We start from the raw sequence: 26,999 nt of genomic DNA on the forward strand, positions 1-26,999 counted from the left end.
AGGATTCTGGTAGGTGATGGAAGCCTGCAAGAAGAAGCAAGTGAGAGACTGAAGACGGTGAGGACGAGCCAGGCAGAAGTTAGAAAAAAAGTGCTTCCTGATAAAGAGACCTCACAGAAGAGCAGCCCTAGGTGTATTTTACTTCTTAACCACTGGGGGGAGGCCTTCCACCACAAATCAAATCAGCAGCTGGGAAGGATTGATCAAAGCATATTCCCCAGACAGTTGAAAAACCTTTTTTCATTTCATTCTCTATCTTAAAAATGTGAAAAGTACCTGGTTTTCTATTCACTCCCCTTCTGTTCCCCAATATCCACGAATGCAAAGAAAACTCTTTACATCAGTTCACGGAACAGAATAATCATTTAGGTCCTGCCCCAAACTGTGGAGTGCTTCAGAGGTTTGTGCATTGACTTAACGTGGTAGGGAGGATAAGAATTATGATGTCATTGTCCCATTTTACATAGCAAGGCGATTAGAGCTTTGCCTGCGTTCATACATGAGTAGTGGAAGAGTCTGGACCCCTCCTTCAGCGCACTTTTATTAATATCATGCTACAGAAATCCTCTCCCACCCCCAAATTCTGCTTCTATTTGATTAAGCCATCTTCATTGTCCAGAGATGATAGGAGATGGGGTGGATCCCCTAGTGCTGTCACCTTTGAAAAGGAAGTGGCCCCAATTCTCAACCCTGTAACGTAGGCTCGTCAGATTCTCCCCAGAGTGGCCTGGATGAGAACAGTGGGTGGATGTGATCCTCCGTGGGGAGGGTGAGCAGTGGTGTCTGAGAGTTTGATGTGCCTCAATTAGATCTTTGTGGTGGATCAAAGCAAAGAACTGACCTGTAATCTAGCACATTTGTTTGTTCACACTTGTAACCTACGGCAGAGCAGACAGTGAAGTAGGAAGAAAATATAGGTTATGATTTGAAATCAGAGGGCTCGAACTGATGACAGTCCACAGGCTAATTTGGCATGTGGGCTAAAGTCAGAATTTAGACAAGCATTTTTTACTTAGATGGTGTTTAAGAATGCTTTTTAAAAATGGTTTCCAGTATTTAAAAATCAGGGGAGCTATCTCACACACACACACACACACACACACACACACACACACACACACTCTCTCTCTCTCTCTCTCTCTCTCTCTCTCTCTCTCTCTCTCTCTCTCTCTCTCTCTCCGTGGGCTTTTTTTTGGCCGTGCCGCATGGCACGTGGGATCTTAGTTCCCTGACCAGGGATCAAACCCGAGCCCCCTGCATTGGAAGCACAGAGTCTTAACCACTGGACCACCAGGGAAGTCTCTCCCTCTCTCTCTCTCTTTTTTTAATCTCAAAGCAACACTGGGGTTATATTTTCCTACTTGGCGAGAATGGAATTGAGCTGATGAGGCGTGGGCTCCCCATTGTCCCTCTTTGTGCAACCGTCAGTTTCATTTCTTTTTATTAGTTTCCTGGCCTCCAGAGGCAGCTGACTTTGGAACCCCGAATTAAAGCCATTCTCTTTCTTGTCTTCCATTCTCTCATTCCTGCCCCCAAGAAGATAGTCTCATAATTAGCATTTGCTTTGTAGCTGTGCTTACCTTATAACATCAAGCAGACCTATTTTCTGAACTGACATTTTCTATAGTAACAGAGAAACACAAAACCCAGGGGTGATAGCCAGTTTCCTTTAGATGCATACTTGAAGTCTGGAATAACCACATGGACACTGGGTAGGTGCTTTTCAACCTGCCTTTCAACTTTGGGATTCCCAGCTGTGGGAGAGCAAGTTGTGCCTTGTATGGAAAGTTCTTTCTTCTGTTGAGTCCAAATTTGCTTTCCACGCTCAGCCGTTTTGTGATCCTTCTTCGGCCTGTTGAGGTTCCATAGACAAGTCTTAAAGCCAGAGTGTGTGAGAACCAGAGAGAACTTTGGGGTCACTGTATTCACATTCTTATCGGGCAGTTGCCCTGATGTGCGTCCACATGGCCTTGCTTACTGTGTTTCCTCTGGGGGTTGATTTATGCTCACTGGACAGCTTTTTCCTTTGGCCTGATCTGCTCATTATTATTTCAGTATGTCCACTAAAGTGAATGCATTTCGGCTAAATTCTGTTTCTTTTTTTGTTGTTGCTCTTAGGATTATGTATATCACGTAGTGAGTGCGATCTGTGAATGGACAGTGGCCTTTGGTTTTATTTTCTACTTTCTAACATTCATCTACGATTTCCAGGTAGGTATTTATCAATACAAATGTTATAAGTTATGATGCAGATTAGTAGAAATCCATAGAACATTTCTTGCATTTAAGAAACATAAGAGCACTATCTTTTTACCCTTATGTGTTTGAAAAAATATGTAAGTATTGTGCAATTTAGTGTATTCCCAAAGGAAAGCATCTTGAATAGCTCTCCTAAACAAGGAAACGTTCATCTGTCCTCTGCCATTTGATGCTTACAGTCATAGATCCTGGTTATTTTTTTTTCGAAGAGGTCTCACAATTTCCAAATAACAGGAAATATGTCTTTTCTTAAAAATAAAAGTGTGTTGTTGAAAAATGTTCTCAAGGCAGAGAGAAGATGGGACCTTGTCAGATTTGGCAACAGGGAAAATCTTACATTTTGAAACAAGTGAATTACTAGCTAAAAGGTTAGAGAAGGCCAAGAAAACTCTTGAGGACCCAACTCGAGCTCAGTACAAACCGTAGTGAGATCATCTCTGAGGGGGTGCAAAGCTGTTGGGAGTTTCAGAGCTGGCACTGGAATTGTTTACCTTCTTTTAAACCTTTTTAATTTTTTTAAAAATAGAGTGTCACCCTAAGGATATCCACAGAAATCAATGGTGATGTTTGAAGAAAGGAGAATTCAATCTCACTCAAGGAAAGTGGCAGTCAATTTCTAGAAGTGGTACAGAGGATAGACAGGGTTTTAATGCCGCCCTGCGTGGAATTCATCTGCAGCACATCCAGGACTTGAATTTCTTTAAGAATTCCCAATAGTTGTACTATTTCCAAAGGTATGTTTTTCTAGAGAATGTAGAGCATTTATGACATTGTAGCAATGTTTTTATAATTTTCTAAGTAGACACTTTTTTATATTAACAAATTCATTACAGAAAAGATAAGGTGTTCCAGAAAATGGAGACCTCTTAATTTTTGTACAGATTCTGTTTTGTTTCTTTGCGTGTAAGAGATTTATGGAAATACTACTAAAGGAGGAATTCATTAAAAAGTAAAATCAGGGGATATTCATTTTAAAATTTCATTTTTAGAGAATGCACTGTATAATTTTATATCTCAAGAGCATCTATAAAATTCAATTTATAATGATCATTAAGATTTCGTTAATAAACTAACACTAAGAGACTATGATTTTTAGATGAACCAAGCAAAGTGCTTCTATTGAAAGGCCTTAATACCACTATGCACATTAACTCAGTGACCACAGTTTTGAAATTCTGCCCCCCCATGGGCCTCCCTGCTCACAGAGACCAATCTTCTACCCTTGCTGCTAACTGGCAGTCCGTAGGGATGTAACTCCAGGTGGGATTGACGTAGCAGGCAGCTTAGAAATCAAAAGCCTTCTAACAACAGAGTGAAATGCAGGTGGACAACTAACAGGAAAAACTCACTGGGTTCCGGACTGTTGCCTTTGCCAGATGAGCAGGGAGAGGGGAGTGTGTCTCAGGGAATATCCAAGTAAGGCAGGATTATGGGAAGGAGACTTTTGCTTAATACTAAACCTCTGCAAAAGCCAATCTGTAAACAGCATTGCAGATTCCACTTATAAAACTACCCTTTACTGTTACTGGCATAACTTGACATACAGTCTGACTCAGAAGCTGCAGCTCACACCTCGCATGCATTTTACGCCGGTCAACGTGCTGACGGAAGCGCAGGTCTGCGAGGAGAAAGGGGAGCAGGGCGTGTGATGGAGTTTGTTTGCTCCTCTTCTTCATGCCTATGGCTGGATGTCTGCACACTTTACAAGATGTGAAGCAGGTCCTTTGCTCAGCAAGACCTGCACATGGCGCCACTTTTCACCCAAATCACAAATGACAAATGAAAAGCAAATCATTCCAGAGGAAGAAGTGGGCCTTGAAATATGAAGGCTTAGGTTTAGAAGTTGAAGCGAAGGAACTCTTCTTCAAGGACCCTCCAGACCATAAACCCATGTCTGGCCAAGTGGGTCCAGACCTTGAGGGCATATGCCAAGGGCAGAGCAGCCCTCCTGGATAGCTGTGGAGGAAGGAGTGAGACTCAGTAGTGGTCAGCCACTTCTGCAAGGTCACACTCTATTTCCCCTAAAGGTTCAGTGGTGAGAGCCTCAGACTCGCTGCTGGGTTAGTGGTAACTTGTTATAATGCTGTGGCTCTCTGTGTAACACTGGAACTGAAATACTGGTTAAAGCTATGTTCTGCAGAGGGGGAGGAATGCCACTTACCTTTACCGTGGAACCTGCAGTAGAATGAATCCAGAGCTGGGTCTCCCTTGGAACAGACTTTTGTTATCAGTCCTTCTGGATGCATTGTCATTCATTTCTATATCTCTCTGCAAGATTTAGATTGGGAGCTCCTTGAGAGCAGAGTCTGTGCCTTAATCTTTGTCTTTGTAACTCCAGCATTTACCAGGCTGCCTCCTGGTACACAGTAGGTGCTTAATAAATAAATACTCACTGAATGCATGAATGAAGGAATGAGCAAATGAAGGCATGGCTAGGTATATTTGTAGTGCTGCATAATGAGATTTACTCTGGTTTACTAATTAAGTGCTAAATAGTCTGTGTCACTTTGTAATATTGAATGTTTTGCTCTGTGTGCTGTAAACGTTTCAGTTGTTTGGGCTTCTCCATTCTATGATGACTCTCTTCATCCTGGACAGTTACCACAGAAATTGTTAAATGGGCTAGTAGACAAAATGGTACACCTGGCTTGGCAAACTGAGAAGGCCAAAAATCACTCCAGACAATCATGTTCTGCTGATTCCATGAAATCTCTAAAGAATTGTTAAATGGGCTAGACAAAATGGTACACCTGGCTTGGCAAACTGAGAAGGCCAAAAATCACTCCAGACAATCATGTTCTGCTGATTCCATGAAATCTCTAAAGCTGATCTTATCCATATTCTGGTATTACTTCTCATTTCCATGAACTTGCATTTCCTTGGACCTCATGGCTAAAAGAGTAAAAATAAAATGAAATATTTCTTTATTTTAGTAATTTGTGTCTCTGTTAAATTACAATATGTCGACTGGGTGCTACTATGAAGTATATTTATCCGGGAAAGGATTCTAGCTCCACTTGGACTCTATAATGGTAGAGTTTAAACCTTATGTTTTCTTAATTCATGTAGATTTCCATGTGGGCAGGATGGCTCATCTTTGTAGAGATTCTTGAATAGTAGTATCAGAAGTTTGCACCAGAAATCCAACTCAAATTTGTTGAAGGAAAAAGGGGCATCTGTTGCTTCAAGTAATGAGAAGTCCGGGGGTAGACCTGGCTATAGGGATGGCTGGATCCAGAAGTGCCACCAGGACTCCATCTGTTCTCTCCTTCTCTCAGCTCTGCTTTTCTCTCTGTTGGCATCATTCTCAGGCAGGCTTTCCCCTGGTGGGAGTGAGATGGCTTCTAGAAGACCCAGGCTACAAACTGTCCAGTGGAATGAGAGGACTTCCTAAAAGTTCCAACCAAAGCTCTCCAATTGAAACTCACTGTCTCTGATTGGCTGCCTTGGGTCACATGCCCATCCTGTAGCCCAGGGAGGCGTGATGCTCTGATTGGTCAGACCAGCATCACGTGTCCACCTCTGGAGCATTGAGGGGTCCACACCACCCAAACTACTGGGTTGATGGTGCGGGAAAGTTGTTTCTCAGAAGAAACGGATGAGAAATGGATCTTGCACAGACACAAAGCTGCAGATTCCACTATGAAATTAAAGTTTTCCCTGACCCCACAGGTCAGAAAAGCCAACCCAACTTGATTCAGAGTAAACCAAATTTTACCTGCTGCCAATCTTTTCAGGTAAGAAAAAAAAAGTAAATGTAAGCCAGGTAGGTAATAATGTACCTTCAGTTAACTTCAAAGTTATGTTTATACTTTTCCAAGTTTCTCATGTTCTTATTTAACCTCTGTGAGATTGGTCAGGCAGTTAATTGTCACATGCTTCAAATGAGGAAACTAAGGCAAAGAAAAAGGTTCAGTGACCTGTAAGTGGTTCTACCACTGGATGGCAACAGATTCCAGTCTGGGACTCTTGTTTTCTTGATTTCTAATCCAGTGCATCTTTTTTTTTTTTTCCTCCCCAAACATTAACAGAGGATTCCACAGAAATTGTATTTCATAATCCAAATTAAGTACATCAGTGTTGTGCTGTGTTTGTTAGGGTTTCCTAACATCCCTTACATGTGGCATGGTCCCATGTTCCCATTTTTTACTCATTTGGAGACACACTGGTCTGGTATTTGGGCCTGGAATGAGGAAGGGGGAGTGGGAGGAAGATAAGTGGTCTCCATTCTCTCCCATTCCTTGATTCTGGCAAGCCTGGAGGCCCAGCCGTCTCCCCACACACATACTCTTGGTCTGGCTCTGAATGCCCTGCATTCTCAAGGCCAGCATGTCATGCATCTGCATCTTGTCTGTTGCACAAGAGAGCAACCACAGCCTCAAGCCCTGGAGGAGAAGCTTCTGACGCTCCTGGGTCACCCCCAGCAGATTCATCTTCTGAAACGAAGGGCAGCGGGGTGCCAAACTTACATTGGGGGTGGCAGTGACCTCCAAAATCGATGCTTGGAAAACGCTGAAGGGGCTACCAGCCATCTGCACTGTGGTTTGGGTCAGGGTGCCATGAGACAGATGATGCCTAGTGAGCCTGTGGCCTAGGTAGTCCCTCAGTGATGAGCAAAGCCCTCCATCCCCAGAGCCGGCTCTACCTCTGGACTCTTCAGTTACGTGAGTCTCTTTTTAACTTCGGTAAACTTGAGCTGGATTTCCCATGCTTATTCCTATAAGAGCCCTGACTTAATACAAATACCCAAGAGTTCTCCTAATATGCAAATACAGCAAACTACTGTTATCTGGACTCACTGTGCTGGGGTGGAAAGATAATTTCTAGATAACAGGCGATTCAACTGTTCCCACTCACAGCCCCTATTCTCTGAACCATGTTTTCTTTTTTTAAAAATCTCGAATCAGTAATATATTGATGTGATTCAAAAATCAAAACGATATGAAAAGGTACTCTGTGAAAAGCCTTTGTACTTTCCTCTACCCACACTTAATTCACCCCTCTTCTGGCAGATAGCCCCTTTTAATGAAAATACAAGCAGAAACAGACATTTAAGAACGTTTCCCTTTTAATATCTATCCCAAATGTAGCATACCTCGCAAACAGTTTTGAGCCTGCCTTTTTTGACTAAGCAATGTATCTCAGAGATGTTTCCTTATCAACACGTAGAGCGCTTCTTTGGGTTTTTGTTCTGTTTTACACCTGTACAGTATTCTATGTGCCATCCTTTATTTAACAAGTCCCCTGTTTGATGACCAATCATGTGGTTTCCAAGCTTTGCAATTACAAGTGAGTGACCTAGTACATACAGCATTTCACAAGGAAATCTGTGGGAGAAATTCCCGTAAGTGGGAATGCTGGGACCAACAGGAACTGCATCTGTGATTTGACAAATACTGTCTTCTTGCCTTTGGAACCTTTTCACATGAGTGTTTTTTGTTGGAAAATCTTTCCAGCTATTTCACCCTTCCATCTAAACTGGGGATGCTGATTGTAAGTTCACCTTTTCTTGGCAACTTATTCATTCATCATGTGGATTCTGCAGTACATGGTGTGGGACAGAAGCCAGCTGATGGTGTCACTGTTCTAAAAAGCCTTCTTCACTCTCCCTTTTATTTAAGCCCCTAGGGCAGGGAGGGTGAGGCTGTTTGCTCCCCTCTCTGCGGACAGCAGAACGCCACTGTCTTTTACCTCCTCCCAACTGATGCCCACTCTCCTTTTCATGGTCAAGAGTGTCTCCATCTCACTTGGGTTTTTCGTTGTGATCTTGCACTTTTGTCTCTGCCTCTTCTAATCTCATCCCTTTTCTATCCACTTTCTCTTTTGGGATCTCTTTGAAGGGCTGCCACTTCACTTATACTTCCTTATCTTCTGAGAACATTTTGCTTTTATAGACATCAATCAATCATCAACCACAATATTCCCTTTCCTCTTTCTGGCATACTGAACCATTACAGAACCAGGGAGAATCCACAAGCCTTTTGGTCCTCCCTGACCTTGTAGCTTGGTGGTCAGTGTGGAATGACCCAATGAGTGGGGAACACCAGCGATGCAGGGGCGATAGAGAGAGAGAGAGGGAGAGAGGGATTGATTCTCCAGCTTTGAGAAACTTAACTTACTTAGAAATAATAGGCTTCAATTGATGGACCTACCTTGATACATCATTACACCATAGTCCGTAGTATCCATTAGGGTTCACTCTTGGTGTGGTGCACATTCCATGAGTTTTGACAAATGTATAATGGCATGTATCTGCTACTGTAGCATCATACAGAATAGTTTCACTGTCCACAAAATCCTTTTGTCATTTTGAAAAAGACAGAGTTGGGACTACCTGTGGAGAGACAGCATAAATTTTTTTCAGTGCCAGCTATTCAGGGACTTTTGTTTAACCATCAAGAACATTTCTTTACTTGCTTGCATTATCACTCAGGTTCTGTTAATATTGACTGAGCATCCAACCACAACGAAGATGCTGTGAGAAGGGGGCAGGGAGTAGGTAATGGGAACATGATAGAGAGAGGGCTTGTGTGCCACACCAATCTTTGGTGGGAGTTTGAGATCAGCTCTCCCACAGCCATGCACGACCCTTGAGGCGGGGCACCGAAACGGCTAAGGATTCCATGGGGCAGTGAGGCTGGGGGCTGGGGGACCTTCAGTATGATTAAGGCCCTGGTGGCTGTGAGGTGTGGTTTCTTAGGACTCTGAACTTACTATCTTTTGCTTCTGATTGGTGCAGTAAGATGGACTTGGGGTTAGAAACATCTGCTCTCTACTTGCCAAGGAGGTGGTCATGGTGGGGTGCAGAGGAGAGACCACTTCAGCTTCCCCCAGGCTGAGTAACAGAAATCCTCAGTGGTCACACTCGTCAGACGGATGGGCTTGGCATCCGACCTCCAGCAGGTGATGTGCCTGGAGGATGTAGAGCTCTCTGAGCCTCCAGCAGAAGCAGAAGGGTCGCCGGGCTCGGGGTCCCAGGTTCCAGCCCTCTTCCTCATCAGGCTAATGTTAGCACAAGTGATAGGAATGCCTGGAAGACAAAATTCACCTTCTTGAACAATCCTGTTGCTTAGGGTCAGCCCAGAGAAGCAAGTTCCGGGTGCCACCCGGATATCTGATTTAGGGCGAAGAGTGATGTAGTTAGAGCTGGCCAGCAATTTGACAGCTGCTAACATAACCTTTAACACACGTATTAAAATGAATACTGAGCTTAGTTCAGTCTGTCATTTCCTCTTAATACTTGAAAAGCCACAGTTTTGTTTGAAAGTTCCCTCAAAAGGCTCTAGTGGGTGAATTTATTCTTCTGCTTGACCACACTTGGAACTCTGAAGTCAGAACCACCTTGAAACTGAAACCAGGAAAATCCCTGGTCTCTCTGGCCGAGAGAAGCAAAGGTATGCTCTGAGGTTTATTAAATAATTACCCAGTTGTTGACATGTTGTAGGGGGAGGGAAGAGCCAAGGTGCTGGCAAGTATGAATAGAGAGTAGTAAGGATCTTGGGTCACGGGGCTTATAAATGAGGTAGAACATTTTGGTGTTCCCTGACCTTTGGCTCAAACTGGGGGATGTGTTCTTTTGAGAAGACTCAGTTAACTAGGCCTTGGTGTGCTCTGTCGTTGTTTTGACTGTCTGAATGACCACGGTCAGCTGTGATCCAATTAATGCTGAAGATACTCAAAAGTCGTTGGCTGTTGGGAGCAGATGCAGCAGTGACTTGAAGAGAAGAAAATGAGAAGTGGGGCTTCCCTGGTGGCACAGGGGTTAAGGATCTGCCTGCCAATGCAGGGGACACGGGTTCGAGCCCTTGTCCGGGAAGATCCCACCTGCCGCAGAGCAACTAAGCCCGTGCACCACAATTACTAGCCTGCGCTCTAGAGCCCGCGAGCCACAACTACTGAAGCCCGTGTGCCCTAGAGCCCTCGCACCGCAACTACTGAGTCCACGCCATGTGTTCTAGGGCCCGTGTGCCACAACTACTGAGCCTGCGTGCTGCAACTACTGAAGCCCACGTGCCTAGAGCCTGTGATACGCAACAAGAGAAGCCACCGCAATGAGAAGCCCGCACACCGCAACGAAGAGTAGCCCCCACTCGCCACAACTAGAGAAAGCCCATGGGCAGCAACGAAGACCCAATGCAGCCAAAAAAAGAAAGTAAGAAGTGAGGGAGAAAACCCGGAATTAATTGGCCATTTCGACTTCCCATCTGCAGCTGGTGTGAATGGCAGATGAGGGCAGGTTTCCTAATAAATGGCGCTGAGACTAACTCAGTTCAGAGGTTCAGGGAGGGAGGATGATAACTTCCTTCAATACTCCCCAGACTTCCACCATTTGTGTGTCTCCTTTGCAATTTTTGTCATCCTCTTACTGCAATTTACTGAATAATTTTCAATGACTCACTTTTTAACTTTTTTTTTTTTTTTTTTTTTTTTTTTTCAACTATTTTTATTTTAAAAAGAAACTTCTCCCGTTGCTTTTCCTCCTGGACTGCCTGGTTTGGTGAATGGTGTTACCATTCCCTGGGTCACCCAGAGCAGAAACACTCTGCTCCCCACCCCCACCTCATGTTCTAGTAACTTTATCTCCTATGTACTGGGTTAAAAGATAATTATCATCCAAACCAGGGCATTCTGGGGAATGAAGGGGACATTATTAATAAGTGAACCAGAAGGAAACTGGGTCTGTCTGAAGCAAACGGGGATATGTGGTTAACCACCTACGTGGCCTTGAAACCTCTGCCTCCTCCCCATTCCCACCATCACTACCTTATTTATTCATACTTATTTGCTTGGACTAGTGCAGTAGCTCACTATCATTTCCTTAATTTAATTCCTGATCCTTTCCAACACATCTTACCCACTGCACATAAACATTTGATATAACAGCCTCTTAAAATCCTTCAGTGGCTCCCCATAACTTCAGGATAAATTTCAAATTCCTTAGTATGGCTTACCAGGCTCTTCACAGATCTGGTTCCTTTTTATCCTTCCAGCCTGTGAGCTCATTTATTTATTCATTCATTCAACATTTATTGAGAGTTACTCTGGGTTGGCACCATGCTAGTCTCTGGAATATAACCATAAATAAGATGGGTTTCTGCCCTCAAGGTATTTATAGTGGAGCGGAGAAACAGCCAAGGAAACACTAGAGTTAAAAAAAATAAAACAAATAACATGCTGTGGTGAAGCACTGCCCTCTCTGACCTCACGGCTCAAAATGTGTTCCAGGGACCTGGAAGCTTGATAGAAACTCAGAATCTTAGGGCCCCAACCCAGACTCACTAAATCCAAATCTGCATTTTAAGAAGACGCATAGGTGGCTGGAGTTAACATTAGTTTGCAAAGCCTGGTCTGTGGGACCATGCTAGTTGAAGAGCTTGGTTCAGATCCCTAGGGATGGTCATGCCTGGAGGGAGACTTGGAGGAGGAGATCGAGTTTGCTAAATGAAGGCAAGGTGGGAAAAGAGACTCACCCGTGCTGCGGCACAGAGGCAAGAGAGCTTATGCTGTTTGGTGGGAATTACAAGTTTTTCAGTATCTGGGGATACGGGTTTCAGGTGGGAGCCTCACCTAACTCAGAGATATCTTATTCAAGGAAAAAAACTGATCAACCTCAGCACCTTCATTTCTTCTTTGAGCCCATCTGGAAATGATGATTTAGAACGAATACTTTAATTCATAGAGACAGACAGTAGAATAGGAGTGACCAGGAGCTGGAGGGAGGGGAGAATGGGGAGTTACTGTTTAATGGGTACAGAGTATCTGTTTTGAGATGATGAAAAAGTTCTGGAAATGGATAGTGGTGGCGGTTACACAACATCGTGAATGTGCTTAATGCCACTAAAACCGTACATATGCTTCAAAATGGTGAAAGTGGCAAATTTTTGTCATATATATTTTATCACAATTCTAAAAAAAGGAATCAGTACTTTGGAGTCAAAGACTTGATTTTCAAGTTCCAGCTTTGATGCCCCAGCAAGTCAGGTAACTTCATGGAACCTCAGTGTCTTCATCTGTAAAATGGGAATAACCATCATACCTGCCTCATAGTCTTATCATGAAGATTCACTGGAGCAATGTCCGTAAAGCACCTGGGAGCTCGTTGGGTTTTCCTTATGCCCATTAAAGCTTTAAAAGCATGTTCTTATCCTTAGCACAATGTCTGGCACAGCTAGCCCTTGGCATCACAGTTATTTTTACCCCTTCCACTTCCTCTGAGGCAGCAGTGGTTTTCAGCTCTTAGCTGCATGTTAGAATCACCTGTAGAGTTTTGTAAACGCCCCTATTGCCTGGAGCAACTACATGAATTTCAGGAATAGAGCAGAAGCATTATTCCAGGTGATTCCAATGTGTAGCCAAGGCTGAGAACTGTACTATAGCAGTGGTCCACAAACGTTAGTGTCTATCAGAATCACCTGGAGGGCTTGTCAAAACAATTCTTGAGTCCACGCCCTGTCCCCCTCCACCCCGAGTTTCAAGTTTAGTAGATACAGAACAGCCTTTCACTTTATTCCATCATCTATGTGGTGGCCCTTTCTTTTTGTTTGCAGTCTACCCTCTACTTAACCTCTTCCAGACCCATTACTCAACTAAACTTTTTCTTGAAAACACCTGCCAATAGTCTTCTTCATGCCAATGGTCTCCATATTCTCCAACTGTGGCCTTAGACACAATTCACCATGTCTCAAAATTCTCCTCCTTTGAATTCAGTGCCACTACTGTGGGTCGTGTTTTCCTTATTTCTCTTTCCTTCTCCCTCTCGCACCTGGAAGTATGGATTCCCATGTGGGACTCCCATGACCATATTCTGGAATTCCTTTATTTATCCCTTAAAAAGATCACAGTCTTAAAGTGAGACAGACATGGGTTCATATCTTGTACCTGGGCAATTCACTCAAACTCTGAGCCTCGTTTTCCTTACTGGTGATGATTAATAGTGCCCCTATAAATAATACATCCCTGACACATAACACCCAACTATTATAGGGTTTCACCTTTAAGAACATGGTAAAACCTTGACCTTGAAGAGAACTCCAGGAGTGGGGGGACTAACCCATAGGATGCAGAGGGCAGAGCCAGGGAGGAATAAAGCCAGGATTTACCAAGGGGCAAGGAAATGGGCCCAACCAAGGATTTTCCAGGAGCACCTGGGCAGACAGGGAGGTGAGTGATGGGATCTAGAAAAGGAACTGACCATGCGATTCCCTGTGACTACATTAAAATGTGAGCCTACGGGCTGCTCCATGCACAGGATGGGGGTTGTTAACAGTGCTATCACGGGCTATGAAATGGCCCCAGAGGACGCCCACAAGGGGATTTCAACCCCATCAGTGTGGAATTCAGTCCCTTTGGCAAGAAACAAAGTGATAAAGGACCTGTTACCGTTTGCACCATTTATTACTGTCGTGTGCAAAACATGATTCGGGGCATTACACAGAGCTCTTGTTACCACCAGATGAGGTCTCTGAGTGCTGTTTCCCGTTGATGATGTTATTTAGCAGCACGGCTCACATGTTGAAATTTGAAACTCCTTGGGTGAAGAATGCCTCTGCAGGCTGTACCAGATGTTGCTTGTGTAGCTCCCCAAGCCCAGAAAGATGAGTTAATCCTTGAAGGAAATTATTCTGAACTTGCATCAAACTCAGAGGCTTTGATCCAACAGGCCATGGCAATAAAACGCAAGGCTATCAGAAGAGCTGTGGGTGGTAGTCCTGTCTCTGAGAAGGGAACAGGGCCACTGGCCGCCGGCTGCATTCCAGATGCAGACAGCCAGGAGCAGAGGCCTCACTTAGTGTGATGTTGTGAAAATCCTGCACTTTAAACACATGTAGTGGGACTTCCCTGGTGGCGCAGTGGTTAAGAATCTGCCTGCCAATGCAGGGGACATGGGTTTGATCCCTGGTCCGGAAAGATCCCACATGCCATGGAGCAACTAAACCAGTGAGCCACAACTACTGAGCCCGCGGGCCACAACTACTGAAGCCTGCGCGCCTAGAGCCCATGCTCCGCAACAAGAGAAGCCACTGCAATGAGAAGCCCATGCACTGCAACGAAGAGTATCCCCGCTCGCCGCTACTAGAGAAAGCCTGTGTGCAGCAACGAAGACCCAGCACAGCCAAAAATAAATAAATAAATAAATAAATAAATGAAATACTATACTCTTTAAAAAAAAACCCCAAAACACATGTAGTCATAAACAAAAACTTCCTCACCCTTTAAAGACCCTGCAGAAGTACCACCCTCTCCAAGATGCTTCCCTGGAAGGTTCCAGGCCTCACTGACCCCACTCACCTTCCTTTACCTTCATTATCCATAGCACGCAGCTTGCCCCCTGATGATTCTCCAAATACAGTCTTCTGCCTTCAGTTGTGTGGTAAGTTCTCACAGGTCCTAAACCAAGTCTAGTTTAAATAAATGAAATAATATACTCTTTAAAAAAAAACCCCAAAACACATGTAGTCATAAACAAAAACTTCCTCACCCTTTAAAGACCCTGCAGAAGTACCACCCTCTCCAAGATGCTTCCCTGGAAGGTTCCAGGCCTCACTGACCCCACTCACCTTCCTTTACCTTCATTATCCATAGCACGCAGCTTGCCCCCTGATGATTCTCCAAATACAGTCTTCTGCCTTCAGTTGTGTGGTAAGTTCCCACAGGTCCTAAACCAAGTCTAGTTTATATTTCTTTGTATCTCTGAATGCCTAGCACTCTAAGAGGCATCGTGGTCATCGTTTCATCCTTAGAATCCAGCATAGTACCTGGCACATAGCAGACACTCAGTAAATGAATAGGTGCTTATTAAATGAATGGAATTGTTTGTTGATAGCGTAGCTGAACTGGCATGAAAAAACAAATAAGGGAAGGTGTAACAGGCACCTCTTGTTTTGTTGGCCCAGCACTTCACCCCCTCTCTTCCATAAGTTTCCTCTTTCTTCACCCCATCTTTACGGTTCCCACGGGAGCTGCCATGTTTTTTCATGACTCTTTGGAGTTATCTGACTTGAACTACTTCATTGAGTCCTTCCCAGGGATTTTTCAACTTGGAACCAGAGAAAATGTTAAGATAATTTCTTTCTAGCACCCAAAGCTATGTAGATATACTGGTACATCTGAGAGTTGTTGGCCCCCCTGTTTTTCACCATGTGGAGAAAGGTGATGGCTAGCTAGAAGGAAGAATGAAACTAAGGAAGTGAGTGAATGAAGGCACAGAGACAAGAAGAATAAAAGAGAAACCTGATGGTCTTGGAGTTCTGTGTTTCAGTGGTTCCTGTGCCCCAGGCACATTCCTGTATTTTGGTTTCACAGATGTCACATTATCCCTTACTATAGCCCCTTCTTTTGCTTAAACAAGCTTGAGTTAGGTCTCTGTCACTTGTAACCATACAAGTCCCAACTAATACAGAAGTGTTTGCTTCTTGGTAGATACTCCATAAAAAAGAATGGATGAATAAAATCTCATTATGCCACATTATGAAGTTTTGCAAACAGGGTATTTCAAAACTTCCCATCCTTATTTGTGGTTTTAATAAACCCATCTTTGATATCCCTCCCAGAGCTAGCACAGTTTTGAATACAGGGAAGGCACATGGTATACATGCAAGCTGCAATTTCTGGTAGGTTGATTCTTCCTTTTTTTTTTTTTTTTTTTTTTCCGGTATGCGGGCCTCTCGCTGTTGTGGCCTCTCCCGTTGCGGAGCGCAGGCTCCGGACGCGCAGGCTCAGCGGCCATGGCTCACGGGCCCAGCCGCTCCGCGGCATGTGGGATCTTCCCAGACTGGGGCACGAACCCGTGTCCCCTGCATCGGCAGGCGGACTCTCAACCACTGCGCCACCAGGGAAGCCCTGATTCTTCATTTTTCATTTTCAATGACTTTTTATCTGTGTGTGCATTTGCCAAGAATCAGAGGCTTGGGGCTGCAATGCCATCTGTACGTGATGGAAGACATTTGTAAGGACTTTTTAAAGTGCACATAGAGTAATGGGCTCTGAACAGCAGTTGGGGACTAAGTATGAAAACATGAAAGGATATGGTCTTCATGAACAAGGATGATGGAAGAGAGCTTTTTTTTTTGGCTGCGAGGGGTCTTTGTTGCTGCGCACAGCTTTCTCTAGTTGTGGCAAGCGGGGGCTACTCTTCCTTGCAGTACGTGGGCTTCTCATTGCAGTGGCTTCTCTTGTTGTGGAGCATGGACTCTAGGCATGCGGGCTTCAGTAGTTGTGGCGTGCAGGCTCAGTAGTTGTGGCTCGCAGGCTCTAGAGCGCAGGCTCAGTAGTTGTGGCACACGGGCTTAGTTGGTCCGCGGCATGTTGGATCTTCCCAGACCAGGGATCAAACCCGTGTCCCCTGCACTGGCAGGCGGACTCTTAACCACTGCACCACCAGGGAGGTCCTGGAAAAGAGCCTTTGAACAGCTCCACGATAGACAAGATGGTGCTAGAAACTTACTGGTATCCACATTTTCTGAACTTCAAATCCAGGCACATGGCCCAATGCATAAGAGGGAATTTGTGGGAAGAGTGGGAAAACTTATTGGATGTTGCATCACCAGCTCCGCATCTCTGGTTACCATATTTGTAGAGCTAATCTTTAGCATCAAACCCTTCTTTAGACAGACTGGTCTACTTATTGCCACACAAATAGGCCATATGGATTTTATATTTGGCACACTTGCTCACAAAATCCCTGGTGCCAGATACCTCTCCCTCCCTTACTCCATCTCCTTCTATTCACATCAAACTCATCCTCCAAGGTCCAGCTATCTTATCTTCTCCAGAAATGACTGTTCTATCTAATCTGTCACATCTGGCATTTCATCATTGATTTTAAGAATGGTAAGTATGTGTGGTATAACTTCATTCATACTCCTCATTCCCATGAAAAACATCACTAATTGATATCAGTGCTCTTTCTCTCCAAGGCTGGCAAGAACTTCAGAATTCTTCTCCACATAGCACTTGAGGCAGCCACTGAAGGCTCATGGCAAGTGATGTGAGACCTAGTTGCTATCTCTGTTCCATTCCCTTATATTTCTATTTGAAGTTTCTGAGTGTGCTTGTCTTCTATCACCAGCTGGGCTATTAAGTCCTTGAGGGCAGGGACAATAAAAGTAACAACAATGTCATCATAATAATATCAATAATCATAATAAGGAAAACAATAATAATAGCAGCAGCAGCAAATGTTTATTAAACACATGTGCTGGCACTGTACTAACCATTTTACATGCACAGTTGGCCCTCTGTATCCGGGTTCCGCATTTGCAGATTCAACCAACCACGGATTTCAATCTGGTTGGCTGAAATCTGCACGGATGTGGAACCCTGGGTATGGAGTATTTATTTTATATAAGGGACTTGAGCATCTGCAGATATTGGTATCTGCTGGGGATGGGTGGGTGGTGGAACCAATCCCACGTGGATACCAAGGGACAACTGGGTTTTCTAATTTAATCCTCAACACAAGCCTGTGGAGAAGGGATTAGTCAGGTTTTATAGATAGGGATTCTGAGTCTTTTATTTATTTTACAAATTGAGTTTTTAAAATAAAAATTGTATATATTTTAAGTGCACAACATGATGATTTTTTTTGTTTTGGCCACGCCATGAGGCATGTGGGATCTTAGTTCCCTGACCAGGGATCGAACCCGTGCCCCCTGCAGTAGAAGTGCGGAGTCTTAACCACTGGTCTCTAGGGGAAGTCCCACGACAAGATGATTTGATACACATATACGTAGTGTATGCAGTAATCATACACTGCAATTAAGCAAATTAACATATCTTCTCCCATAGTTAACTTTTTTAGTTATTGTTTTGGTGAGAGCACTGAAATTACTCTCTTAGCAGATTTCCAATAATCATTATGGTATTCTTAACCACATCATGCCGTACATTAGATCTCTAGACTTATTCACCCTCCATAACTGCAGCTTTGTATCCTTTGACCAACATCACCCCATTTTCCCCACCTTCCCACCCCTGGTAACCATCATTCTATTCTTTACTTCTATATATTCAACTTTTTTAGATTCCACATATAAGTGAGATCATGCAGTTTTTTTTCTGTGCCTGGCTTATTTCAGTTAGCATAATGTCTTCCAGGCTCATCTATGTTGTTTCAAATGGCAAGATATCCTTCTTTTTTTTTAAAAGCTGAATAAAATTTCATTGTGTGTGTATATATATATATATATATATATATATATATATATACACATACATACACACCACAATTTTTTAATCTGCTCATCTGTCAATGGACACTTAAGTTGTTTCCATATCTTGAGTTTAAAGATAAGTAACTTGTCCAAATGTACACAGCCAGAATGTGGCAGAACCAGAACCTGACCTCCAAACCTTTGCTCTTACCCAACGTGCTATATAATCTTGAATCTTCCAAGTACCAGAAAACCGTGTGCATCGTAAGTATTTGCTGAATATACATTTTTTATAAAAAAATGAGGTTCTTCACAAGAGACAGCAAAATTGAATCGAAAATACCAGAAGCAAATTCTCCTCCCCAAAGAGTTGGAGCATTCTTGAAAGGGGTCTACTTCACTTTCCCAATATCCTTGGCTGAAGGCAATGCCATTTCCCATTCCGCAAGTAAACATGCTCTGTGGAAATAGGAATACTAAGAATCGACTCCGGGGAGGAGGTAGGCTCTCTGGTGAAGAAGCAGCTCTGGGAGCTGGGAGCCTCCTGATGGATCCTCACGGCGGCCCTACTAACTACCACCCAGCCACTGGCACCTCCCCGGGACTATTTCCAAACCTGTAGAATGATTCATTTGAACTCAGTTAGCACTCTCCCAAAGTGTTCCCTGAAATATTAGCCCTACAAGAAATTCATATATAACGTGGTTCTTGTTGTCAAATGTTATCGGGAAATTGCATTTCCCCTTGGGAGACACACAATCCATATTAAAGGATCTGAGAAGACCAGCAGGAAAGAACCTGCTTATCTAATATTTAATTAATGTTTACTTAACCCAGTGTCTCCTAACCCATTTTGGTTTCACATAATAACTGCTAATACCTCTCAGAGCTAATACCCACACTTAGGTAAAAAAACAATTGGCTACAAACTTTCTAAAGATCCTTCCTAACATTCTCTAAGTCTCAGAAATAATAATGTAACTTGTCTATAAACTGTCTTTCAGTGAATTAAATGTGGAAGCATAGTTTCAAAATTTTGAGATTTCTTTGTCAGAAAAGTTTCGAGGATGTTAAGATGACTTACCCAGGTTTAGCCGTTCATGCTGCCCCGTGAGTTTCCTGAAGGGGACAATAGGGGGCGCTAGTGGACTGCAGTAACAGCCACCCCATCCATAAATAGCAAGAAGGAGCAACCATAGTTGTAGCAACCAGAGCTGTTCCTTTTCCAGCCGAATGGAAAGCTACTGAGAGCCAACTCTTCTCCCTTTTGGGTCTCTCTCCCTCTCTCTCCTTTGGAGAAAAAAATTGGGATTGAATCAGGATAGCTAACGCTGTACGTTTGCCCTTTACCTTTATACACAGAAAATCATATAAATCAACTCTTTTCAACCGCTTGTGGTTGGTTGTGTTCACTTTGGGGCAACTACATTTGACAGTGGAATTTCTTATTGGAGTAAATGTAGAGTCTGTGAGTTGAAAAAGTAATTCTTTCCTTCACCAATTCTCTCATTTTATATAAGTTTAAAAAAATTGTACACGTGAAGAAAAGAACAAACTTCATTAGGATATAACAAGTTTTTTTCAATTAATATTTCTTTTTCTCTAAACTTTGGGTGGAAGACTTACACAGTAAGCCTTTTTAACGATGTGGCAGGCTGTAAGAGGCTTGGAGGCAAAAGGGATGTACATAACTTTTAACTTTTTCTCACCTATCTTCTCTTTGTCATTTTCCTATGAAGTAGGACAAAGCAGGCAGGCCTCCCTGTCCAAGTCAAACACAAGGGATTGGAGTGACCGTTTCTAAGTTGATATTGTCACGTTTCCCTACATCTTCCCTCCTTGTTAACTATACCCTCGCGCCCACGCTGCCCCTACACAGAACCTGCCACTTAGGAAAGAAACTTTCCATAGGCTTACACAATTTTTTCTTCAAGAGAAAGTGTAAATAAGATTCAGGAGTGTAGCCCACAGAAACTAACCGAGGACAGAGAAATCACCTTCCACCGATAGAAATTCTCTACATTGCGGCTCAGAGGAACTCGGAGCTTGGAGAGTCTTCAGCTTTCACCTGATTTCATCCTTTGGTTGTGTGCACGAGGGGACCGGAATGCCCAGGCCATGCAGGGAGGTGTGCCAGCCTGGCCGCTGCCTGAGCTTCTTCCCATTCCCTTGTGCTGGGCCCCAAGCCCTTAGGTTCCAGGCACTCACCTCTGCAGATAGCAAGGTGCACAAGCAAAAGCCACATCCCTCCCTGATTCTACACACTGCGTGAAGCATCTTATTTTTGACCATATATAATATAAATTTAATATAAATTTATTTATTTATTTTTGGCTGCGTTGGGTCTTTGTTGCTGTGTGTGGGCTTTCTCTAGTTGAGGCGAGCGGGGACTACTCTTTCATTGCGGCGTGTAGTCTTCTCATTGTGGTGGCTTCTCTTGTTGCAGAGCACAGGCTCTAGGCGCACGGGCTTCAGTAGTTGTGGCACGCGGGCTCAGTAGCTGCGGCACGTGGGCTCTAGAGCGCAGGCTCAGTAGTTGTGGCGCATGGGCTTAGTTGCTCCGCGGCATGTGGGATCTTCCCAGACCAGGGCTCAAACCCGTGTCCCCTGCATTGGCAGGCGGATTCTTAACCACTGTGCCACCAGGGAAGCCCTATACCATTACTTTCTGTTCTCAATTCCTGTTTTCTGCTACAACGACATTCAATCCATACCCTCTACATGTGAAAGATTTTTTCCTATACTTGCTTCAAATCTGCACAGATAATTATATTCCACAACCACGTTTGTGCCTGCCTTTCACAATCATTATAGAAATCAAGCCCTTCCTAGTGTCTAACTTAACCCCTGCCCCCACCGCCCCCAGATGCAATGGGAGCCACCTGCCCTGCTCTCTGGGAACATGGAAAATGGCTACAACTTTCCTGTGAGCAGCAGCTCCCCCAGTCCTGGTTCCAAGTTGCTTCTGTTAAAAGAATTGTCAATTCAAAACACATGCACTGTCATGAAGCCTCACTCCCATCCCAGACGCTCAACTCTGGGCCCCTTTTAGGGTGAGCCTGAAATATCACTCAGAATCAGGGCTTTTTATCCAGACTACAACCAGGATGGGGATGGATCAAGGCTTTTCTTCCACCCCCATTCCTGAGGCGAGCCCTGATCGGATCCCTTTTTTCAAAGTATAGTCTAGGGCTAACTTTTTATGGGATCAAATACACGGCCTATTCACATTTGAGCTGTCGGCGACCAGAAAACAAAATTTCTTACATGGGGAATTTGGGCACCCTTTTTGACTCTTTACAGACAGAAAAATCTAGTCTGGGAATCCCTTTGCAAAGAACGTATGTGCGTCAGGCACCTAGAAAAAGAGAATGCATAGCAGTACAACAACTTGCATTTAGGAGCAAGTGAAGGTTTTCAGAAAATGTATGGAATTTGGAAGTGAAAAACCTGCCTGTGAATCCTATCACAGCCCCTTACTAGCTATGTGATTTGGGGCATGTTAACCTAACCTCTCTAACCTTGCATTCTCTTGTCTGTGGAATGAAAGTAATAATACATAACTCATACATACATAATGCACAGTTCATACATAACTGTTAAAAGATTCCTGCAAAGTAATCCATAAAATTTAAAAAGATATTATTATTAGCACTATTGGTATTGCTGCTGCACTAAAAAAGCCTACGTCTGATTTGAGAGAACAACTTTCAGTCTTACTCCCTTAGGGCACACTTTTACTCTGGGTGTTTACCATACGTCAGGCCTTACATGTTTTAAGCTTCACATATATTATTAGCTCATTCCTAACAACAATCCAAGAAGGTAGATGCTGTCTTTAGCATCTACCTTTTATAGTTGAGGCCAAGAAGCGAAGCAATATACCTGTGGCTATCAGCTAATAAGTGATTGAACTTAGGCAGTGTATTTCCAGAATCCATCCTCCTGAGCACCGTATCGGTAAAGACTCACTTGGGAGGTATGTAATAGAAACTCAAAATAACACTGACTTAAGTTAGATAGAAGTGTATGTGAAAGTACAGAGGTTGATAGTTCAGGACTAAAGCAGAGGCTCTGCTCCGTACAGTGCTCAGGGTCCCAGAACGCCTAACATGTTGTCTCATTCCCAGCATCTAAAACAGATGCTAGAGCTTCAGTTGTTACCTCTGCTTTCCAAGCAGCAGGATGGAGGAAGGCATAGGATAGAACAGGGATAAAACACATGCCAGTTGTTTACTGTGGACTGTTCCTGGGTGTGGCCATATGACATTTCTGCTTACAACCCACTGATCATAATAGCAAGAGGGCTAGGAAATATCATCATTATTCTGGATGGCTCTGTGACCCGTTGAAACTGGAGGATTTGATTACTGAAAGAAGGGGAGAGGCAGTCAAGGGCTAGTGATGTATGGAAGAGGAGTGGGAGATGAAGCCGGAGAGGTGGGCAGGGGCTGGGTGATGAGAACTTACCAAGACCCTACAATTCACCCCTCTAATCTTTGGGCTCATCTCCCATTTTAGCAGGTGCCAAGGGAAGGCAGGGATGTCCCTGGAAAACCACCAGTTATGGCCATTGACTGGAACTCTGAAGCCTTGTAACAGGCATTCCCAGAATACAATGCAAGTGTTCACCTTGGTGGTGGACTTGAAGCTGGTTCCGGTATGAGACCCATTAACTCATTAGGTTAAAGCGGGGATAGGTGGCTTCTGATTCATGTCTCCAAAGAGTGCAGAAGGAGGAGCTGGGGTGGGAGGACACCAGGACAGACTACAGGCACTGAGTGGCCTTTGGCTGGCTTCTCTGATCCTCCAGAGAGAACCTAGATGCCACATGCTGGAAAGTGACTTCACGGTTTCTGAGGGCCTTTCCCATATGCTGTTCCTCTGGGAACACATAATGAGACGGTGGTAGGGTTGCTCTGCTCCCTATTTTGCCAATGAGGAAAGGAAGTCAGAGTCTCCCTGCGATATTTAGTAGGATGAGGTGAGATCTTAGAATCTGTTTTTTCACAAGAGTGCCAGGTGATTCTTAGGTTCAAGTAACTCTGAGAAACATCACACTCAGGGTGCTGAGTGATGCTGGAGGGTCATGTCTCGGGAGGGTGGCAGATGAATCAGGAGACCATAAACTCCATGATTACTTTCAGGTGTGTCTTTCATCATAACTGCTGCATCTTTAGCTGGCACATTGTAGGTACTCAATAAATATCTGATGAAAGGATGAATGAAGACAAGTTCAGGTATCGAGACTTCTTGGATACTACTTCCCCCAGTGTCCTGGAGTAATTCTAGAATAGGCTCACATTTTTACACGTTTAGTGCTGACAAGGTAGGAAATACATACTATTAAAACCTCCATCTAGAGACAGTAACCGAAGCTAAATGACTTGCCCAAGGTTACACAGACAGTAAGCACTAGAACCAGCATTCAAACTCAGGCTCGTAAAGATCATACTCTCTTGTTTCTCTCATAGAGGATAACTATTCCACGTCAGTAGACTTACTGTAGCTCAGATCATTTCCCACGAAACAGAAAAAGTCTATTCTGTAGATATTTAATGTAACAGTTAACCTAATACACAGATGTGAGTCCTGTCACTTGACACCAATGTTATAGAAAAGTTCCACTCTGCCTCATAGCCTATTTGCTCATATTGAAGTGCCAGACTAGATTGCTGGAGAGGAACGTATATTGACCTTGAATGTTTACTTTACTCATGAACACACATCTGTTTTTGTTAACGGGGGTGAGGGCAACCAGAGTGAGCTCTCAGAAGCAGACATTCTTGACGTGGAATTCTCTCCCAGTCTGTGAAGTTTTATCATCCCTCAGGCTAGAGAGCAGGTTGTCAGTTTGGACAGTGGCCTGTTGAACCCTGAAGCTTCTGGACTCTTCTGTTCTTTCAAAAGAGGCCTTGTTTCTTCAGGGCCCTTAGCTGAAGTTGAATCTTAAAGGAGATGTGAGATTTTGTAGAGTAACTACATCAAAAGGACCCCAAGCAGACTTGGAACAGTAAAACGGCTCTGTGGGGGTCCCATGTAAAAACTCCTCTCTTTTCCAGCGACGAATTCAAAGCACAGGAGCTGACCTTTCTGATTTGCCTTCTCAGGGTCCCTTCCCCCTCACTGCTCCTTTGCCAACTTCTGTATCCACTGCCTCAGCTCTAGCATGTGTGGGGGAGGGGAGGTTGCCCATATTGGGAACGGTTTTCATTTCCTTCCTTCACTGGCATTCCTTTATAGAAGACATAACACACAGATTGCACAGGCAAATGTTGCCTTGTAACGTGTTTGGCATTAGCAGCCTTCGTGTGTTTTCTTGTAAGTTCTCCATTTGTCTTAGATGCAGGGCAGCTGGCCCTTATACTGACCCCTATAACACTGGCACATAGGCTGACGGGTAGTCAGTTAGTGGGTTTCATAGGGACTTGGCTTTTTCACTCAGCTGCCTTATCTAAGAGAAGATTGGAAGACAGGACTATACGCTCCTCAGAGGCAAGCAATGTGACTGGGTTTGGGATCCACCCCACCACCCCAAGTGATGAGAACAGTTGACCGACTGAAGCTATATCCCCCGACATTTGGTAGAAAGTGCAGCTTTTTCAAAGAGCAGCGTATGAAAAAACAGTGGAGCTGGGAGGTGTGAATACAGAGGGTCTTGGTAGTAAGTCTGTTCATGAAGCAGTATTCATAGTCTGATTTTGTATTTCTTTTCTAACTCAATAAAAATGTGATTTTTTTTCTTGGTTACAGAAGAAATATGATGACTTATGGTTCAATAATTCCATATGTGATTTCTTAGACTTTTGACATTTATATCATGCTCCAAATAGTTATGCTGCTTGTCTTCTGAGATATCTGCTCACTCCACGGGGAAAAGCATTTTGCAGTACATGTAACCTCTGGCCATCCCAGCGACCTCCCTTCACCTCCCATCCGCCACATGCCACATTTAAGCTTTCTCAAATGACAACTTTGCCAAATCAAGGGAACTAGAGGTCTGCATCTTGCCTTCCTGTGGTGCTGACAGAACATGATATTGGGCAAACAACAGGTGGCTAAAAATTTGAGCAGGAGGGGACCTGCACCGACTCTAATGCCCTCGAGGTAGATGGACCTGAATAAGACATGTCTAAGTGTGAGAACTGGACATTACTTCAAGGCCGTGGGAACCCAGATGGACTTATCTAAGAGAGGGAAAGGAAACTGGGAAAGATATCTGGTATCGAGCTTCCGGCCAATTTAGTCCTGTGGGGCACTCAGGCTGGATTTAATTCAATATAGAAAAATAAGGAAATACTATCATATACACTCTGAGTGTTATGTAAGAATTTTTAACTGTTAACAATATTTGAAAGAGAAAGTCAACCTCAATTTGCAATGAAATTAAAATTTAAATGAGATTTTTTTCCCCTGTTAGATTAGTAAAGATGCTTTTAAAAGCTCACACTCGATGGTGAGTAAGGGTGCAGTGAGATGGGAACACTTACATACTTTCATTAGATATATAAATTGGTGCAATCCTTTTGTCTCATAATTTGGTAATTATTAAGAGGTTTAAATTTTGACCCAGTAATTCTTCTTCCACCAATTGATTATAATTAAATAATCAGAAACGTGGATAAATATTTATACACAAAGATATTCATGGTAGTGTTGTTTATAGTTATAGTAAATGTGATGTAACACATTAGGTAGCAATGCGATTCTAACAATAAGAAAATGGTTAAATAAATGATGGCACATCCTTATGATTTAATATTGAGGTAGTCATTTAGACTTAAAAAAAAATATCCTGGCTCCCTCCCAGATGAAATTAGATGTAGATGTGTATATAAGCCAGCTCTTGCTGCATATCAAACTGCCCCCAAATTTAGTGGCTTAAGACAACGCTCGAAATCTGTGGATTGGCTAAACAGTTCTGGTCTGGGCTGGCTGGAGCTGAATGGTTAAGAATGGCCTCACTTACATATCTGGGATGGCTGTAATAGCTGGGACAGCATCATGGTCTCTCCACATGGTCTGTCATCCTCTAGGTCAATCTTGGGCTGTTCTAAAAGCACTAGGAGAGATCAAGCCCTAATGCACAAGCATATTTTAAGCCTCTGCTTATGTTACATTTGCTAACGTCCTATTAGCTAAAGTAAGTCACATGGCTAAGCCCAGAGTCAAGGGGTGGAGAAACAGACTCAATTCTTGATTGGAGGATCTGCAAAATATTGTGGCCATTTAAAAAAAATATATCACACCATGAGACTTGCTTTGGCTAACAAAATGTGAAACCCTTGGGAGCAGAAGCTTTAAGAGCCATTGCATGCTACCCTATATTCTCCTTTCCTTCCTATACAATAGCCAGATACATTTGAGATGGTAGCTGCTCTGTCTGCCTCTGTTCCAGAGTGATCAAGGTGAGCAGAGTCTCCATGTCAACCTGCATTGGACATGTGGCTTGAATAAGAAATAAACTTTTGTGATTTGAAGCCAGGCAACAAAGTTGAGGGTTTTTTTATTGTTACAAAATCTGGTCTATCCAAACTAATATGAAAATTGGGCAGGCATTGAAGTGACATTTCAAAAGAATGATTATTT

General features: G+C 43.5%; 1 protein-coding gene and 1 long non-coding RNA gene across 4 annotated transcripts in view; one reads left to right on the forward strand and one right to left on the reverse strand.

The window, feature by feature from the left end:
- Nucleotides 1-2,874, forward strand: part of DRAM1 (DNA damage regulated autophagy modulator 1) — a 37,473-nt gene extending 34,599 nt beyond the window's left edge. The window contains exons 6-7 of the mRNA XM_024127374.3: nt 2,119-2,211; nt 2,786-2,874. Coding sequence (XP_023983142.1) covers nt 2,119-2,211; nt 2,786-2,830 — 138 coding nt within the window. The 3' untranslated portion in view covers nt 2,831-2,874. The remainder of the gene's footprint in view (nt 1-2,118; nt 2,212-2,785) is intronic.
- Nucleotides 2,875-4,983: 2,109 nt separating this feature from the next.
- Nucleotides 4,984-26,835, reverse strand: LOC114486426 (uncharacterized). Of its 3 annotated transcripts, none has more exons than XR_008617566.1 (6): nt 26,380-26,835; nt 19,495-19,700; nt 11,211-14,004; nt 8,974-9,289; nt 8,412-8,593; nt 4,984-5,151 (listed from the first exon to the last, which is right to left on the reverse strand). It is a non-coding gene; the product is annotated as an uncharacterized lncRNA (long non-coding RNA). The 3 variants fall into 3 exon arrangements; XR_008617567.1 differs by lacking the exon at nt 26,380-26,835 and adding an exon at nt 20,408-22,029; XR_003680123.2 differs by lacking the exons at nt 19,495-19,700; nt 26,380-26,835 and having other exon boundaries at nt 11,211-14,662.
- Between the last annotated feature and the right edge of the window lie 164 nt (nt 26,836-26,999).

Source organism: Physeter macrocephalus, chromosome 6 (assembly GCF_002837175.3).
Source record: "Physeter macrocephalus isolate SW-GA chromosome 6, ASM283717v5, whole genome shotgun sequence".
Lineage (NCBI taxonomy): Eukaryota > Metazoa > Chordata > Mammalia > Artiodactyla > Physeteridae > Physeter > Physeter macrocephalus.